At 36.4% G+C, this 14,258-nt stretch overlaps 1 protein-coding gene across 2 annotated transcripts; it reads right to left on the reverse strand.

The window, feature by feature from the left end:
• Positions 1-84: 84 nt before the first annotated feature.
• On the reverse strand, positions 85-12,328 carry MS3_00005115 (uncharacterized protein; the record flags this gene model as incomplete). 2 transcript variants are annotated; one of them, XM_035734081.2, is made up of 7 exons in its annotated part: positions 12,088-12,328; positions 11,944-12,047; positions 11,796-11,908; positions 11,340-11,760; positions 7,257-7,650; positions 5,829-6,286; positions 2,834-3,361 (listed from the first exon to the last, which is right to left on the reverse strand). In XM_035734081.2, the coding sequence occupies exons 1-7, from the start codon at positions 12,185-12,187 to the stop codon at positions 2,834-2,836; spliced, it is 2,118 nt and encodes a 705-aa protein (XP_035590085.2). In that variant the 5' UTR covers positions 12,188-12,328. The 2 variants fall into 2 exon arrangements, with proteins under 2 accessions (XP_051069092.1, XP_035590085.2); XM_051213145.1 differs by adding an exon at positions 4,258-5,777 and having other exon boundaries at positions 85-3,361; positions 7,257-11,908.
• Between the last annotated feature and the right edge of the window lie 1,930 nt (positions 12,329-14,258).

Genomic DNA, 14,258 nt, shown 5'->3' on the forward strand with positions numbered 1-14,258 from the left:
TATAAATTAATGTATTTTAATTCATATTATAATTTCTTTAACCGACTTAATTAATATCTAATGAAAAAAACATTTTAGTTTATGATAGAGGCTACTTGGTCATTCACTGTAATTCATCGAATTTACAGGTGATAAGTTTTTGTTATCGCTCATGCCGAAAACTCCAAAGCAGTAGATAATTAGCTGAAATTTTAGAAATTCGACTACTGAGCTTCGTTTTAAAATCATCTCTACTTTAAATGTAGGACGCTGGGTAGTTATAGTACAAATGCATAATGAAATACCAACTATATGAAGTTGTACCTTGTCAGTGGGCTTAATCATCTAGGTAGGAATTTCCTGGTTGCTTCTAGGATTCCGAATCGTAATGTAATCCAACTAAAAAGCTGTTGAACCCTAGTATGGGACCCTTCAGTAGTTCTCCCTCGTTTACAGTGGTGAACTGATTGTTGCGAAGCAATGTTCAATACCAATTCAGAGAAAAAAAATGGTTAAACTGATCATAATGGTTGTTTTCGCTGAGTCAGCAGTAATACAACCTAATATTATATTATCGAGGCACATCACACAACTAAATCGACATAAATTTCCAAGCTAGAGAGCTATATTTAGTTATAAACGAGTAATCAAGCTAGTGCTTGATGTATTATAATAATGAATATCAATAACACTAAACAATAGGCTAGTCACAATCAACACTAAACAGTGATTAATGGATAACTAGGGTCATCAGAGTTAGTAATTTGTGAATTTGTTTAAGGTACTTCCTGAGTCAGATGAACATTTAGAAAGCATCAAATGAATATATAAAAAAACAGTCGGATATCAGCTGAGATAATGAGTTATCAATATTATTCAAAATATTAGACTTAATATCTACCACTCTAGATTTTCTCAAAACAATCAATATATTGAGTTACGGTTTGTATAATTGGTGATTTAATATTCTATTGGGATTTACTATTAAAAAGGCTACTTTCCTAGTCTTATCTTTTTATCCGATTGATTTGGACGTTGGATGACCGACTTAGCAGTGATTTAATTTCATTGTAAATAAAAAAATGTTATATACAAAAAGAACTAGCAGATTTTCGTGATTTAAAATATCAACGGACAGCATAACTTTCCGAATTTGAACAACTGATAACCAGAATTATAATGAAACTGTGTAAACTATGTAGACTTTATTCAGGTTGCTTTATCAAATCTATAGGTTTTAGCAACAATTACTTATAAGTCCTTAGACATAGATACCAATCATATGAAAAGTATATCGTCAATTAAGTTGCGCTGGGATACTAACTCAATGTACGGGTGAACTACACTAGGAAATAGCTAACTTTTGTGATAACCCCTGTACTTACTGTACATTTTCAAGTGTGATAAAGATTTCTGTTTACAATTCGAAATAGTGTTCAATTATGCTCCCCTGAGACTATCAGTCTTTATTATATATAGGCAAGACCTTGTCAAGATGAAATACTTAATCAATTGGGTTATCTAGTACAAAGACGTCATTCATGCAAATAATTCTGATACTTCCCTTAGTTTTAGCTACTAAACGTTTCTTTTATATGACAAAAAACAAAAACTTAAACAATGTTCAACAGTCACAAGTGGACACTGGTTGTAGTACCGACAAGTAGCTGAATTAGACCATGGGGTTTTTGATACTTGACTATTTATACGAGTATAGTATTTTGTGAAATACTTGCCATCTAATCAAATTTGTGTGAGGGCTGTGATACTGTCCGGGTGCCGAAACCGAAGCAGGTGGTTTTCTTAGGGGGCCACACCTGGAGCCTTTGACCTAAGGGTCTGATCCATAAGGCAGTGGAGCATCGTAAGGAGATGCAGTTCTACGGTAGCCGGTGACCGACGATTGGTTCATATGGCATTTGTCCCATCGGGATACTGGAGCCCATGTGCACTATTGGTTTGTAATCAGGGTTTCCCAACCCCCCTGGGTGGATTCTCTGTGTCCGTGCTTGACGAAAAAAACTAATAGTCATTCTCTGTAATATCTAGTAACGACATATTAACGTCTCTGACTGTCTTAAGGGGAAATAACTGAAAAGCCTAGAAAAATACGGTTGATAACTGAGTAAAAATAACGCAGTTAACCAAGTAAAATATTATAATAGACTGTGGACTCTATTTTCTCAAAAATCAATAGCAATTTTTATCTAGTGTAAAACTAGATCAATATTATGACTTTTCTGGGTTACCACAGTAACACTCATTATTGTGACCCTTTATATTTTAGTATTATTGTGACACTTGCAATATAGGAACGCCACGGAATTTCACACCTAGTTCCATTGGTTACTTTGCCTTGCGAAATAATATACATACTGAGATGTTTACTTATCTCACGATTTTCATGTGAGACATCAAAGCTCCTTAGAAAATTATATTCGTATACAGTTTATAAATATTAAGGCGTGATCTTATACCAGTCGTTCAGTTTACCAGGTAGCATAGATGTTCGTAACAGAAGAATCCATATTCGTCCTTATTTCTGACGTTAACATTATATAAAACACAACGACTTAATTATTTGGAGTAAAACAATAAGAATGAGATATTAATCAATGACAGCACTAGAAGGTCTCTCTATCTAACAAGTAGGTTATGTAAATATATTTAGTATCTGCTCCCATAACAGTATATACCAAATACGGGATCCGTGACAACACTTCTTTTGGTAAATTTGTTCACACGAAAATAATATACAAAGTTTGTATATTTTTAGATATAAATCACCAAATTATCGGGGAATAAATATAATGATAACAATGTACACATTGACAAATTTAACTACAACATAAATTCAAAAAAATCGACGCCCAGAATTATTCGATGAACTAGATGGTGGTCCAGAAGTGTTTGAATGTCCATGTGAAGAAGGTATGTTATTTGCTGACATGACAAGTTTATTTAACTGTTGTTGTTGTTGTTGAAAAGCAGCGGCTAGAGTTGCAGATGTTAGATAGTTTAATGAGCTTAGATCAGTTGGAAATGGAGTTAGTCCTGGATTCAAAGCAATAGAAGAGCCAGTATTCGATATAGATGGTGAAATTGTTGAGTTTGAAGCTATTGATGCAACACCGGACGAAGATGAATTGAACTGTATAGATGTACTTGTATTGTTATTAACTGAATTTCTTAAAGAATTATTTTCTATATGACGACTACCTGTAAGACATTTACCAGTATTAGTTACGGTAGGTGCGTTATTATGAGATGATGTAGACGTTAGATTTAGCATAATGAGATTATTTGCATTAATTTGTTGTTGATTAGTGAACCTTGCTCCTTGGGTTGATGAAATATTAGCAGTATAATTAGGTGTCAATAACTAGAAATGAATAAAAAGCATGAAAATATATAAGTATTAAAACATATGAAGCAAATATTAAATGTATGCACTTCTAATATCTATGCTCAAAAGATCATCCGTGCAGTCCTAGTATAAATAAGTTTTATGAACAACATAGCCCTGAAGATAATAGGCTATGGATGAAACTTGAATAAAGAGTTATTCAGATTCATAAATAAACGATCATCAAATCTCAAACCGCACAGGCGAGAAATCCGAAAGATAAGTCAAGTGTGGGTATACTGAGTATTATATAATACAATATAATATAATATAATATAATATAATATAATATATATAATATAATATAATATAATATAATATAATATAATATAATATAATATAATATAATATAATATAATATAATATAATATAATATAATATAATATAATATAATATAATATAATATAATATAATATAATATAATATAATATAATATAATATAATATAATATAATATAATATAATATAATATAATATAATATAATATAATATAATATAATATAATATAATATAATATAATATAATATAATATAATATAATATAATATAATATAATATAATATAATATAATATAATATAATATAATATAATATAATATAATATAATATAATATAATATAATATAATATAATATAATATAATATAATATAATATAATATAATATAATATAATATAATATAATATAATATAATATAATATAATATAATATAATATAATATAATATAATATAATATAATATAATATAATATAATATAATATAATATAATATATATATATATATATATATATATATATATATATATATATATATATATATATATATAGGATATGAAGTAATGGTAGTGTGAGACAACAGGAAAATATCAACAAAATACCTAGACGTCGTATAGCACTTGAGTTTATCTAATGGGTCACCGATTCTACTACGGATTTTCTTTGTTGTTTCCTACCACCTATGTCAACGTTTTTGTATCACTTTTCTTCTGGGACTTGTGAAATGGTATCCGTGGTTTCTTGAAACCATGATCTTAACCCTGTGCCTATTTGAAAAGAAGTACCAAATTATTTATCTAATGCACAGAGATACTGATACAGTCAGACACTAAAATAAGAATGCGTTCGAGTGAGAAATGTTGAATTTAAGCACAGGGTATTTGGCAAAGATGGCAAACTAGTTGATGAGGTTATTAATATACATAAAGATAGTTAAGACATCTGTTACGCATGTCTAACCACCGGCTACTTTGACAAGAGATGTTTTCCAATATAAGAGTAGGTTGGGAGAAATCTAAGGGTAGCCAAACCAAAATATGGCGCCAGTTTGTGAAATTATTGACTGTTGGTCTGAGCCACGTCGGCAGATGCAGGCTACCTGGTCGGAGTCTGGATAATAATCGTGATCAGCAGTTGAAGACTTCGGATGAGATAGCTGAAAGTCATTCACAGTGGTGTAGTACATTTACTTTTCATTTTCTTCTCTATCTTGAATTTCAGTATTCATTGATACATGCTTTTCCAATCTGTATTTTAGAATCTTAACCTAAATGCTTAATCTGTTTCAACGCCGTTGTCATTTACATATTTTGCTATTTATCTTGTTGACTCCATCTCGTCGTTCCAATATATGGCAACTTGTGTCAATACACACGTGTCAGGCTGCAGGATGATGCCTGACTGAATGACCCCGTGAAAACTCCGGAGGATTGGATACTACACTGTCTGTCTACATTACCAGTAACTGTACTTCGAAATAAAAGGTTAAAGCTACTGTTTATTCGAGAGTTTGAATCTTCTGATTATTAATATTAAGGACTACATTGAGTCAATTAAATGTAAACTGACGAATGATTACACAATGATTGGTCAGCGGTATGGCAGAAAAACATAAAGTGGTAAAGACAGATATGATAATTACATGTGTAGCGATGTCCAAATTTCAAAATTCAGCAGTTTGTCCCTTAATCATCTAATACTATGTAGATCACTGATTTTATCATTTGCATGTTCTCTTATTGTTGCGCTGATATGAATTGAACCATATTGGGTCGAAACACAATCTCATTATTTTATATTCCTTTTGTCCGTAATTTATTATTGGGATAAATCGGGAAAGTTTATTTCAGGCAAAAATTAGTCTAAGATATTATGGGGTGTAAAACCATACACGATTGAATCTAAAAAAGTTGGTTTTTATGTTCAAACCTACTAAACTAACACTAATTAGCATCTGTAGCAAGACTTGAGGATATCAATTTTGATGAAAATGAATTCGTTTCTTAATGATTCTTCGAAAGGCATCGCTCAGGAATAGAAATGAAACCTGCTGGAAGATATGAACAAGCAGCTTTAGGGCGAAGTTTCCAGTAATTAGTTGCTTGAAAAGACAATAGCCAACCTAAAAGACAAGCACAAAGTTCGAACAAATAAACTGTGGAAATGAACTCACATGTGAACTTTCCATATTTTGTACACCAGAAGGACCACGTGCTGAACTGTAATCAACCTGTGTCATATACTTCGACAAGTTATGCTGTTGCTTTTGATGAGCCTGCTGTTGAAGTTGGATTTGCTGAGCAGATTGCCCAGTAGTAATGCTTCCTCTATAACTGATAGGGGCTGGTGGTAGTAAAGGGCTACCAGATATAGGTGTTGATGAAGGAGTAGAAGTAGTTTGAGAAATATCCAAATCTGAAGTGTTACCACTCAGTAATGGAGATATTAGAGGATTTGAAGCATTCAGTGAACGTAGAATTTGATGAGCTTTCTGTAATTGTTGATTACTGGGTAAGACATTTTGTTGGTTCATGTGATTTCCACTATTATTATTGTTGCCGGCAGCAGCTGCTGCTAGTTGAGCTAAGCACACTTTTGCGGTATCTAGTGTGGAGCTGGTAAAATCAAAATCTGCAAAAACAAAGTAGAATCAGGAAGTAGATACGTTTGATTTATATGGAGTTTAGTGTGGTTCCTATTACTAACTTATATTATTACAATTTATGGGACTGACACATTCATTAGGAATTACTGATAGAAATATACTGAAAATATTGAGCCAAAAATGACTAATAAGAATTCAATATTCGACTGAATTGGGGAAGGTCGACAAATGAATGCCAAACTTTTTTCAATTGCCCAAATTTCAAAGCAAAGCTGATCAAGATGTTATTTCTAAACAGGAATTTTCGCAAAACTATAATTTTACTCTTCCTTAAGAAAACTCATTTTCAGCTCGCTCATCTTTTAAGTGAAAGCCAACTGACAAAATAATAAAATCTCATCGGTCAGATTATAGTTGACTGAATTGATTTAACGAGTGAGTGATTTTTCTATTAAAATAAGCGTGAGAAAAGTAGGCAGAATGGTTAATTTTTTACCGGCGACAGTTAAATGTATTGTAGTAAAACATCAGGATGATTTATTAATTTACTGAAAGTAAGCGACAAAAAATGATGAGTAGGAGGAGTCTTTCATCATGGAGACTTAATTCATGGTATATAAGTATAGCAGTGACTTCGCGGTTAAGACGTTCGACTCTCGGTCACTTTGTCCTCAGTCTACTTCGGTTTGGGCAACCGAGTGGTACCATTAGCCTCAACACTTAGTGTGGCTTATTAACAAGTACCTGGTGAATGAGTTCACTTTTTGAAAACTCATTTTTATATTGCAAAATGAAATAAGCATGATGTATAAACATTTAAAATTTAGTTCCAAAATAAATATCTCAAACATATCTGACGACGTTGGATTATAAATGCTTGAAACTTAGTCATGTTTTCCGCTTAAACTGTGTAGGATATAACTTTTTGTGAAGTCAGACAAAGTGTCACATTCATAAGGAAATTTGTGACCATAAGTGAATGCTCACTCAACTTACTAGGATTATGATGAGTGGATACTGCAGGGTTCTTGGACATATTGGCTGACTGAATTACGTTTTGATGATAAGATAAGTTTGAGTGCATGTTTCCCGATGAAAGTGCTGTCATAGTGTCACGGTTTTGATGACCATCTGGGACAGAAGGAGATGCACGACTGGTGAATGTAAAATTTGGGACCAAATTTCCACTTGATATTGGCGGTGGATTCGATGATAGATGTGCTGGGAGGGAACATAATCCTGACGCAGCAAGAGCAGCAACAACTTCAGCAAGACTAACAGAGGAATTGGGATATGTTATTCCTAAGGAATTTCCTGTAAGAGAAGATGAATTCGCCAAGGAGGCAATCACATTGAAATATGCAGCTGCGGCGGCTGTGGATGGAAAACCCTGTAAATATAATAAGTAGCTGTTTACAATTGAGCTTCATGGACGCCTGGTCAAAAATACAGATTTTCAACAATTAGGTAAGAATAATCATAAATATAAAGAATATGAATGTGTAGACTGAAAGATTGCTTCGGGATAGTTTTCTCGACTAAGAAACCGATACTTTCCAGTGGTCTGGACAACCAAGATGTATTACATACATCTAAGAAGACGATGAGTTTGGAAAATGATGGGTCAGATGTGGGAATATATAAATTGCTGACGTAACCACAATACTATTATACGGTGAGTTGGATTTCTATGTATTTCATTCGGGTAGGAAATAGGTTTCATGAATGAGAAACAAAAGTAACCTGATACAATTATACATCTGACTACAGTAAATGAGTATGAAATAAATAAAATAAGATATTAGGGAGAAATAAGTGAGCAAACAAGGAGTTAATAATTGCAATGCAATACGATCCTTAAGATGTAGAGAAACACCAATGGGGAATGTAATTAAACTTTGAATACTTCCATAAAATGTTCTGGTACGGTAGGTGAAGTAGAATTCATTAAATCCTGAAATAATTTGACATGGTTACATTTTATTATTACTTTTATGTTTTACTGTATAGTCTAAGGGGACATTCAGCTTTTCAGCTTGATCGGTAAACAAAACATGTTTACAGAATTTGGAGATCCTCGATGCCGAAATGGAGTTGTAAATGGGCTTCAGGATCTTAAAGTAACGAATCCCATCAAATCCTACACATGGGATTTCTTAACTCGGATTTGAATTAAACCTATCAGTTATAAAACGGTCTCCGAACATCGCGACAAATGCACTTCAAAAATTCATCCATATTCGCTCCAGGAATTCAAGACCAACAATTCCGTCAGTATATTTGTTATGTAGAGTTATGTCATCTGGGCACGGCAAGTTGATAAGTAAGAAGATAAGTTTTTGAGAAGTAACGGGACTTTATCAATATCAAACCCGTCAGGGACAATAGTACTCACATGAAAAAGAAGTTTATGTCATAAACTATTCTATTCCTTTTTATCAAACAAGTTATACAATAATAATTTTTGGTATGACAGGGCGCTAAAAACAATAAGCCATAGAAAGGGAAGTGGTAAAACCATGGTGGAAATAGAGATTGTGCAACAAATAAACTGGAGTACTATCTATTATAGGGTACGGAACAATGAAACATACAGACAAGATAGATGCAATTTGGTTGACATTTCATCTTACTTGCACGAGGATCTAGTGGAGTACTACACAGGACCGTCAGTGGCACTTATTTCGAGCCATGTCTGTTAAGCAACTTGAAGCAGTGGGTTGTGTAATTTCTTATTTATTTATTTGAACACATAAATATTGGGACAAGAGAGCGCCAATATATATGCGCCACACAAAACAATGAGAAATCGAAGAGAAAAAAAAGGTAAGGAGCGCAAGAAAAAAAAAGAGAACAATAACGAAGAGATTGGAGTAAGGTAGTGTGGTAGTAATCAGGGAACGGAAAGGTACAATCGGAAGAAATCTTTCAGGTAAGGAAGACACAACCACTTTTTATGAAGAAAGTAAAAGAAGGTTACAGCAGGATCGCCACTGGCTTCTATTCTGGGCCATATCTGACAACGTCTCTAGCCACTGTGTTGCACCATCTCTCGGACCCCAACCAGGGAGCCGTGAAGGACCGACAGAAGCCAGTCCTTTGCAGCTTTCTTTCATACCACGACACCATGTCATACACTAACCACCTCTCCGCCTCTGTGCCCGAACACACGATGCCGAACCTCTGCATTACTGATATGGTATTGCCACTGGATGTCAGAAATCCTTTGGAGACAGCGATGATCGAACACAGAGAGTCGTCTAACGTCCTCAACTCGGAGAGGCCAGGTTTTACAAGCGTAGGGCAAAGCTGCTCTCACCGACGCGTTGAAGATCCGACCTTTTACAGCCAGACTGATATCACGAAGGCGCCAAAGATGGCCCAGATTGGCATAAGCCGCTCTGGCTTTCACTATACGTGCATTGACCTCATCACTCACCCCCCACCGGCACTTATGCAGCTACCTAGATACACGAACTTCTCGACTACTTCTATCTGCTCACCATCCAGGGTGAGTACAGGATTAGAATCCTGCCAGTCTTGTAGAAGTACTTTGCACTTCGAAGGTGCAAAGCACATACCATATCTACGGACACTGATTGCCAACTGATTAAGTGTGGATTGCATGGCTTGGGCATTATCGCACAGTAAGACAATATCGTCCGCATACTCAAGGTCGAGAAGTCTTTCTCCAGGCAACAGATCCACACCACCATTACCTACATTCATCAGAGCTGTTTCCAGAATGTCATCGCTTTTTGCCCTCTCATTTCCGTAAACAACACCCCCGCCACGAGAAGGCAGTGTGTAATATCTAGAAATCCATCTAGCGAGCAGTCAAAGACCGACAGCTGTTAGACCCACACAGCTAATTCTACATCATGGCGCTATGTCGTAGTGACATTTCTGCTTTAGTTACGCGTTCCGAATCCTCACAAATACCAATTGCTGTGGAAGATACGAGAATGCAATTGGTCGATAAGTGAATAAGTGCTATTTCAGTATCTTGTGAGACATCGCAGTTCCATTTCAAAGAGTCAAATGTGCAATTTTTCATTTATTAAGATTCAAGTATCCTAACTGTCAAAAAAGCAGTAGAGCTGAGCTTTTGGGTAATAGGCACTTATGAACGTTTGCGCAAGCACTTTTATCAGCAAAGACTTTGGTACAAGTGGAACAGGAATCTCAGAAGTCAAACTATCTATTGTTGTTTACGAAATTCAGAGAACGAAACGCGAATGTACAGTGCTTTAACAGGCTTGGTGGATATGGAGGATTCATCTACGGGAGTTGAAAAACCCTGATCCCAAACAAGTGGTGTACGTGGACTCTAACGTCCTAAGAAGACAAATAGCGTATGAGCTTATTGTTCGCCACCGACCACCATTGGAACTGCATCTCCTTACGTTGCTCGTGGACTAGGCGTCCAAGTCAAAGGCTCAGGGAGTGACCATCTAAGAAAACTACCTGTTTCGGTTTGGACGCCCGGGCAGTATCTCACCCCTCACACGAACCAAATGATCTATGTGACACATATCTACTTGGTGCCTCCTTGTACCAATGTTTGTGTTTAAATAAAAAAATATTGTACAATAAAATACAAGGTTAAGGAAAACGTCATCTGGCCTAAAGATGTTTCACTCTGCTGACGCAACTAGTTGATAAACTTCTTCTCCATTTCTTAAGATAGGGAGTAGTTTTATTCGGGTAAAAATCGACTTACATTACATTTATTTTTAGAAGGACGGGGCAATAACTTAATTAAATTTCGGCTGGTATCTCTTCATTCAGCACTCATCAATTTTTTTGAAATATTCAGTCTATGGTGACTTTCTGGGTCATATATTTGCGAGTTTTGCATGGCACAGAGTGTGACTGAACTAGGTGTTTGAGGGAAGATGAGGGGCACTAATACACACAAATGGTTGTAAGACTAGACATACATTAAATGGTTATGGAGAAATAGGCAAATGACTTATGATTCGATTATCTACCCATACATTCCTAGTCTTAGAAAATGGGCAGCTAGTGAGCTAACAGGTTATATAAAACTATGAGTTAAAATAAACAAACGCTGACCGGATCAGATGACGGCATTGACCTTTGTTGTGCAGCTACGGCAGCCGCTACTGCAGCCATAGTGGCTGACGGATTATTTGTTATTGATGCCAAACTTTGCTGCATACCTAGCCCCGTTTGAGTTGAAATTGTTGTATGAGCCGATTTAGATCCATTCAAGCCAAATAAAGACGGATGATGCGGTCTGTGAGGAGACTGGGAACCACTCAAGGCTTCAGGATTTATACTAGATATTGATGCAGATCCATTAGCATTCAAGTTATGTTTTGGCAGAGAGACATGTTGGACAACCTGTGGTTGCATTGGTTGTCCTGTAGGTAATGTAGTTTGGGGCACCGTAAGCCGATTTTGCGTGCTAGTATTGTTTGGTTCCAAACCGAATTGAGTAGGTGGCATACCTGCTAAGTAAGCCATAGTTTCGCTGAGGAGAAAAAATCTCGAGTGAAAACACCTTACCTTTTTTGTTTTTCACGAAGGCTTGTCTCCTCACTGGCGATTTGTTTTAGTCGCTGGAATAGCTCATTTCTTCTAGATGTGAGTTCTTCTATGCGTTTACGAGTTACCAAGATCTTAACTCCTGTGTTAAACTTTTAAATAACCGTACCTCTTTTTTAGTATTTTCTAAATTCTCTGTATCCATTTCGGCTTGTCGTTTAGATTCTTCCCTTTCACGTCGTAAACGCTTAACAATTGCGTCTTGTGCTTTTTCTAAAGAATCCCAAACTGTAAATGTTCCAGCTATAAGTACCTTCTTGTTCTCGTTTTCTTTTACTCATAATATATTTCTTCAGTTTCTGGTACATCGCTTGGTTAAGCTTATGTCTTTCTATGTTAACGGTGTTCGGCATTATTAGAGCAACCTTGAGTTTCAATAATGGCGGTTCAAGACGAACAGAGCCTGCCAGTTCAATATTGTACCGGTGTCACTGCATTTGCAGGAGAGCGTTTCATTGTGCTAAGTATGTATAAAACTACTTAATTTAGCATCGCTTAGGTTCAAAATTTACTCATACTTATTCATTTTGTCAATGATAAGTAGCTTTTACCGTTTTATTAGTTATATTAGTTCAATCAATAGCTTATGGTATAAAAGTCACTACATGAGTTTGATAATGTCAAACTGTTTTTATGATGAACCAGATGCACATCAGTTATCATATTCCCATCGCCGAAGAAATGGATTTCAGTTTCATCTTATAGATTGGACCGTCTGAACGATTAAACGGTATATAAAATACTACTACTGTAACGTATGCTGTTGAGAAAAGACGACAAAATTGGCGTCATCGTTCAAATTAATGAAAAATAACAATCAAAAACCAACTTTAAATGAGTATTTTTGGCAGAGGCTGGGACATTATAAAGTTTATCTGGTAAGAGTAGCCATATACATAAGCTCTTGCTTGGAGGTGCACCAGGTTCACAACCTCGAGTTTAACAATCTTGAGGAATCCATATGGTGCTCTGTAAGGTTGTCTAGTACTTCCAGGTGTCTAGTCGGAGTCATTTACAGAAAGCCAACTGCCGACATCGAGTACGATAGTCGTATGCTGGAAGGACAATCCCGCTCTACTCGTCTCGGTTTCACACACATCCTGATTCTAGGGGACTTTAATCTCCCTAGAGTCAACTTCGCGGAACACACGTACACTGGAGGCGACAACTCAACTGAAGCTCGATTCTTCAACCTCATCGATAACTTGGGCTTATATGAAAATGTGAGGTCGGCAACTCGTTGGAGAAACAGTCAGACACCATCGCGCTTAGACTGTGTATTCACTAACGAAGAATTCCTAGTCGACAACCTCTCAATCCTGGCTCCTCTGGGAAAGAGCGATCATGCCGTCATAGCCTTCAGTTTTGTCATCAAAACTAAGCTAAGGTATCCCAACAATAATTTGCGTTGGAACTTTAAACGGCTGAATGTGCCAGCTCTACATGACTATCTACAACAGGTGGTTTGGGATGTTCACCCTCAACTCGATGTGGATGGTCATTGGGACTTCTTACTGCACACGCTCTTATGTGCTACAGACCATTCAGTTCCTCAAACGGTTCCCAAAAGCTGCAAGCCACCTACAGTAATCAAGAACCGTACCCTTCGCCTGCTAAGCCGCAAAAGACACTGTTGGGCGGAATACAAACGAACTAATAACGATGGAGCGTATAGGCAATATAAACATATCAGGAACATATGCACGAAGGCTATAAGAGAAGACAGGCTTCAGTACCAAACAAAGCTTATGGACAAATTCGCCTCTAACCCTAGAAGCCTATTCCGTTACGCAGCCTCTCTTCGTCAAGCCAAAACAGGAGTTTCTCAACTGCTAGGTCTTAACGGCCCGACCAACAATGATAGCGACGCCGCTAACCTTCTGGCGGCCTATTACTCTCAAACATTTCAACCGGCTGACATCAACTTTATTGACGACAGTTTCATCTCCAACTCCACAGGACTTTCTGAAGTGGACCTAAGCGCTGACTTGGTGTTCCGGAAACTGCAGCACTTAAGACTTGACACTTCTGGCCCGGGTATGGTTCATCCTGCCATACTGAGGGAGGCAGCCTCAATCCTGGCAACGCCGCTTAGCGTGATGTTTTCACACTCGCTTAGCCGAGGCAAATTACCGGAAAATTGGAAGTTGGCTCACATCACACCAATTTTCAAGGGTGGTCGACGCAATGAACCTTCAAGTTATCGGCCGGTGGCTCTTCTGTCATTACCTTCAAAACTCATGGAGTCCCTGAAATGCGACGGTTTAAACGACTATCTACTGTCCTTAAATTTCTTCTCACCCTAACAGCATGGTTTCAGGAAGGGTTACTCTTGTATAACCAACCTGCTGACTGCGGTGGACAGATGGACAAGCATCCTCGATTGCAAGGGAAAGGTTGATGTCATTTACCTTGATTTCTCAA

The sequence above is a fragment of the Schistosoma haematobium genome, chromosome 3 (assembly GCF_000699445.3).
Source record: "Schistosoma haematobium chromosome 3, whole genome shotgun sequence".
Classification (NCBI taxonomy): Eukaryota; Metazoa; Platyhelminthes; class Trematoda; order Strigeidida; family Schistosomatidae; genus Schistosoma; species Schistosoma haematobium.